The sequence below is a fragment of the Microtus ochrogaster genome, assembly GCF_000317375.1.
Source record: "Microtus ochrogaster isolate Prairie Vole_2 chromosome 14 unlocalized genomic scaffold, MicOch1.0 chr14_random_1, whole genome shotgun sequence".
NCBI classification, from domain to species: Eukaryota; Metazoa; Chordata; class Mammalia; order Rodentia; family Cricetidae; genus Microtus; species Microtus ochrogaster.
Window position 1 is genome coordinate 20,173,328 of NW_004949096.1, and position 5,798 is coordinate 20,179,125.

At 40.9% G+C, this 5,798-nt stretch overlaps 1 protein-coding gene across 1 annotated transcript in view; it reads right to left on the reverse strand.

The window, feature by feature from the left end:
• Fnbp4 (formin binding protein 4) overlaps nucleotides 1-5,798 on the reverse strand; it is a 47,103-nt gene that overhangs the window by 26,274 nt on the left and 15,031 nt on the right. Inside the window, exons 3-7 of the mRNA XM_005364197.3 lie at nucleotides 5,413-5,549; nucleotides 5,073-5,259; nucleotides 3,642-3,789; nucleotides 3,431-3,551; nucleotides 604-945 (exon numbers count right to left, since the gene is read on the reverse strand). Coding sequence (XP_005364254.2) covers nucleotides 604-945; nucleotides 3,431-3,551; nucleotides 3,642-3,789; nucleotides 5,073-5,259; nucleotides 5,413-5,549 — 935 coding nt within the window. The remainder of the gene's footprint in view (nucleotides 1-603; nucleotides 946-3,430; nucleotides 3,552-3,641; nucleotides 3,790-5,072; nucleotides 5,260-5,412; nucleotides 5,550-5,798) is intronic.

Below are 5,798 nucleotides of genomic sequence, written 5' to 3' on the forward strand. Positions count from 1 at the left end.
CAGGCGGATCTCTGTGAGTTCGAGACCAGCCTGGTCTACAGAGCGAGTTCCAGGACAGGCTCCAAAGCCACAGAGAAACCCTGTCTCGAAAAACCAGAAAAAAAAAAAAATCTTCAAAAATAACACAGGTGAAGAGATGAGCAAAAGTCAAGTCCCAATAATGGTTGTAAGTTGAGCATAACAACCCGAGCATAACAGTAATAAGGGAAAGTAAGTCCCTTAAATCAGTGATGATTAATCAGCACTGTCCCCTTGAATGGTTCTAGAAGAACATATGAGACTCATCTATGGGTATATTAGTAAGAGAGGTTTTCATGAGCATTTTATTGTGGCAGCATCAGGCCATGAGCTGGGGGGTCTCAAAATGAGCAAAAAAAATGGGAAAGCAGCCAGCTGAGCACCAGCATTCATCTTCACTTCCTGACTATGGAAACACACAATCCTCTAGGTAGAGCCATGCTCATCACTGCCACACAATGGGATGGGCTGTACCCTCAACTGTCATCCGAAATACATCCTCTTTTCCTTAAGACGCTTATGTCAGACACTTTGCCATGACAAAGAGAAAAGTTAACTATATTTTAAAAATCTTCAAAACCTTACTTTTTTCCTTTCCAAAGCTAGCTCCAGCTCAAGGGTATCTTGCTCTTCTTCCTCCTCACTTTCTCCAGACTGAACAACACTGCAAAGATCCTCCTGAGAAGGGTCTTCTAAGCTGTCCAGGGTGACTTCCTGGGGCTTCATGACAGTCCCCATTTCCTCCGCTGCTGTGCTTGTTTCCTTAACCTCTGACACGGGATCTGCTTCTTTACAAATGACTTTTCTTCTCCATCTTTCTTCTTCCTCTTTCACTCCTTCAGGCAGCAAGGGAGCAAGCAACGCTGCTGCCACCCCTTTCCTTTCCTCCTCGCTGTTGGAAAGAGCTTGAATTCCTTCATTCACTTCCTATAAAGAATAAAAGCATTGACTAACAACTCTCAAAATAATCCCTTGGAATATTCAATTATTTGTATTAACTAGCTTCTTAATTACTGGATACGCACAAAACACCCATACCCAACATATTAGTACACACTACATGCACACGAAGAAACACTGCTTTAGGAAGGCAGTAGTTGAAATACAATCTACTGTCTCTGGATAGCGAAGGGAAGTTAGTAGGAAGCAGAGATAGCCATGACATCAGCATTTTGTTAACACATGACTACATAAATCTTCACCTTCTTCTGCAAGGTGAAAAAAAGCTCATGTTTCAAAGGGAACTTAGGAGGAAAATAAAGTTTCTAAAATAAAATATATGCTTAAGCTGGGCATTGAAGGTGCATGCTTAAATGCTATCTAATCCGGGAGACAAGAGGAAAAGAAATATAGAATTTACCCTTAATAATGCTAACTTAGTGATAGCCTTGACAATACAATCTCAAAACAAAATTGCTTCATTCATATGTTTAAAGTGACCGGTTGGTGGTGGTGCAAACCTTTAGACCCAGCATTTAGGAGACAGAAATAGGCAGATATCAAGTTTGAGGCCTGCTTAGTCTACAGAATGAGTTCCAGGACAGCCATGGATACACAGAGAGACCCTGTCTCGAAATAAAAACAAAAAACCTATTTTATCTATTAACCATCCTAGAAATGTACATATTACAAAAAAATAAAAATAAAAAATTGGGGAGGGGGTCTCATGTAACCCAGACTGTACTCAAATTTGGTATATAGCAAAGGCTGTCTTGGAAGTTTGTACTTTGGGGATTAGGAATACAATTTAACACATGATACCTCCTAATCTGATCCTAAGTACCGGGGTGGGTAGGGATGGGAGGTTGTGTGTATCACTCTGAAAAATCAAAATAAATTGTAACTCAATGTATAATTCACTTGTTTCTAAACTCCATTTCAAAAAATAACTAAATTTTATAATTTATATAACTAAAGTTTATAATTATATAAACATTATAGGTAAGGCTGGATATAGTGGTAGACTCCTTTAATCTCAGCTTTTGTGGGGCAGGGGAAATCTGAGTTTGACATTAGCCTGCTTTACATAGTGAGATCCTGTCTCAAATCAATCAATCAATCAATAATGCAAGTCTATTATATGAAAGCCTGGAGAGGTTTCAGTGGATAAAGTCACTTTCTAAAAAGTGTGACAACGCTGGGTGTGGTAGGGCACACCTTTAATCCCACCTGCCTCTGCCTGGATCCCTGTGAATTCAAGGCCACCTTAATCTATATAATGAATTCTAAGCCAATATGGCTGCAGAGATTCTGTCTCAAAACTCCAAGTCTGATGACTGAGTCTGTCTAACCAGAGCCTACATGGTAGACCAGAACTATAATGCGACCAGATATTGGCAGGTTGTCCTCTGACCTATACTCTGGGAACTGTGTCCCTACCCCCGTAAATAAATGCCAAAAAAATTATATGAAATTATCAAGCTATATGTATATGAACTATAAATGATTTTTATGTTCATACTATGGGACTATCCACAAAGTATGTTTATATAAATTCAATTACTCCAAAATCTAAAAACCTCAAATCTGAAATATTTTGGATAAGGACGACTTTTATAATTTTTCTTAAATTTTAATTGGGGGCTGGAAAGATGGCTCAGTGGTTAAGAGCATTGCCTGCTCTTCCAAAGGTCCCGAGTTTCATTCCCAGCAACCACATGGTGGCTCACAACCATCTGTAATGAGATCTGATTCCCTTTTCTGGCCTGCAGGCATAAACACAAGCAGAACATTATATATAAGAAATAAATCTTTAAAACATTTTGTTTGTATATGTAAATGTAGGAGTCTACAGAGGCCAGCAGAGTCTGGTTCCCCCAGAACTGGAGTTCAGGCCGTTAGGAGCCTCCTGATATGGGTGCTGGAAGAGTAATATGGGTTCCTGTTGAGCTCTCCAGCCACTATGGAGGTCCAGTTTGCCATAGTACATATAGGATTTGAAAGGACACTGAAACAAACACATTGGTCTGAGATGGTGTGGGAACCCAACTCCAGAGCCAGCTTCTCAAAAAGCACAAGACAATTTATAAGTATAATATATATAATAGCGTTCCCATGTCCCTTTAGATGGCTTAAGTAGTTTTCATAGCACTAAATCTGAGTCACTAAAGTGGTCAGCAATTTCTATAAACCTTGTCTAACACAGAGAAACAGATTAGGTAAACACTTGTGCTGTGAAATACTAGCATATTAAGTTCTTAGATTAGAAAACTACCAAACGCAGTATTTAAAATACTAACCTTTAGCCGGGCGATGGTGGCGCATGCCTTTAATCCCAGCACTCGGGAGGCAGAGGCAGGTGGATCTCTGTGAGTTCGAGACCAGGCTCATCTACAAGAGCTAGTTCCAAAGACAGGCTCCAAAGCCACAGAGAAACCCTGTCTCGAAAAACCAAAAAAAAAAAAAAACTAACCTTTTTAACTTCTCGTTTGGCTATGACTGGTCCACTTTTATTACTGGAAACAGTAATAGTTTTCTCCTTTATATATGTGTCTGTATTTACCATAAAACCAGCTTCAGTACCTGTTACAGAACTGGGGATGGGAAAGTCAAGAAAAACAAAAGGTAAATACCCACAGCAACAATTTTCTCCTAAGTAATTTCTTCTTCAGGTCTAGACTTACCTGGGCTGGTAATGCTGTAATCCCTGCACCTGTGTGGCAAGATATTGGGGTAATTCCCAAGTTACTTCGTTTGTTTGTGTGTTCCAATAATAATAGCAACCTGTGTTCTCATCCCAGACTTCTTGCCAATCTCCCATCTCAATTTCAACTATAAGAAAACAAAACATATTTTAAGCCGGACAAGATCGCCATTACAAGATGGTGCCTACATCCTGTCTTGTTGGTTATAAACAACTCCATATTTGGCTATGCCTTTGAGAGGTGCGTGTCCCTGTGGATAAGGGTCCTTGGGCCTATCCCGACGCAATCTGGTGTCAGCTGATGATGGCAGCCAATCACAGGGCGACCCGTGTGCCAATTCCCGATATAAGCAGCTGCCTTAGTGCTCTCGGGGCCTCTTGCTCCCCCCCTCTCTCGCTTCCTGCTCTCCCTTGCTTTCTGCCCCTCGCTTCCTGGCCCTCTCGTTTCCTCCCCCCTCTCGCTTCATGCTCCTTCAACCAAGGGCACTCCAATTAAAGCGTGATCTGAGAAGAATCCTCGTGTGGTGGTTGTTCTTTCTCACTGGTAGAGGAGTTCGCCGCAATATTGTAAGTATAATATACATACACAAACACAGAATCCTGAATTCTCTCCTAAGATAGCTTTTAAACCATGACAACTTAATATAGTGTTCTCAAATCTGAATTGCAGAGTTTAACAACACCCTTAGAGTATACCACTAAAGAAAAACCTCTCTGCATTATGATACCCAATATGTATCTCTAGACATTACTAAATGTTCCCTGTAAACAACTCCTCTATAAGAATTATTTTTTCAATAAAAATTTATTCACAGGTCAGGTGGTGGCAGCGCACGCCTTTAATCCCAGCACTCAGGAGGCAGAAGCAGGTGGATCTTTGTGAGTTTGAGGCCAGCCTGGTTTACAAGAGCTAGTTCCAGAACAGGCTCCAAAAGCTACAGAGAAACCCTATCTCGAAAACAAAATAAAACAAAACAAAAAATTTTACTCACAGCCGGGCATGGTGGTGCATGTCTTAAATCCCAGCACTCAAGAGGCAGAAGCAGGCAGATCTCTGTGAGTTCAAGGCATCCTGGTTTACAAACTGAGTTCCAGGATAACCAGAGCTGTTACACAGAGAATCCCTGACTGAATCCCTGAATCTTCCATCAAAACAAAAATCATATTAAACAAATTAAAAACTGTCTGATACTCAAAAAATGAATTCTGAACCCTCAAAAATTTTCAAAACAATGGCTTTTATTACTCACCTGGGGCCATCATCCTATCTACTAACTTCCAAATATTACATTAAAAGGCCAGACATTGAGACCTAGAGCTAAAGTACCTGGCTTCACATTTAGGAAGGCCAATGTCTAACATACCAGTGAGGATTACCTTCAAGTCATCTTGAAATAGGGACCACACTCACCTCCTGCCAGTGAACACTGAGTATCATAATGCCACCCTGGTGTCTGGGTTGAGTCTGTTCCATTTGACGAGGTGGAAGAAAGGGCAGGTGTTGTTGCTTCCTTTGGTTCTGGTCGAGGTGGAGTTGGAGGGGGAGCAGAAGCTACCACAGAAGCTGCAGGCTGAGGAGCTGTTATGGCATCAATCTCCTATAGAATAAAAATAGGAATAAATGACAGGGCATAGTGGTCCCTATCCCTCGGGAGGCAGAACTAGGATGATAGCTGCAAGTTCCAGACCAGCCAGGGTCACAAAAGTACTATTTCAAAACAAAGAAACATGTAAACAAAAGCATCACTAACCGCAAGAAAGTTTGCCAATGTACTATCAATGTCAGCTGATTGGTTTCCATTAGCCTCTTTGGATTGCGCTGTTTTTTCAGAAACATCACTTTCGTCATCATCACTGTCAGCATAAGCACCAAGCAAACACAGACCCCCTACAGATAAAGGGAAAACATTAGTAACACCAACACCAACATAGTCTATGAAATATTTAAGAAAATAAATACACGGGGCTGGAGAGATGTATCAGCAGTTAATAGCACATCAAAATAATAATAATAATAATAAAAAAAGACTACACAAGTCAGGAGGTGGTAGCACCCGCCTTAAACCCAGCACTTGGGAAACAGAGGCAGGCGGATCTCTAGACCTCTGTGAATTCAAGGTCAGCCTGGCCTACAAGA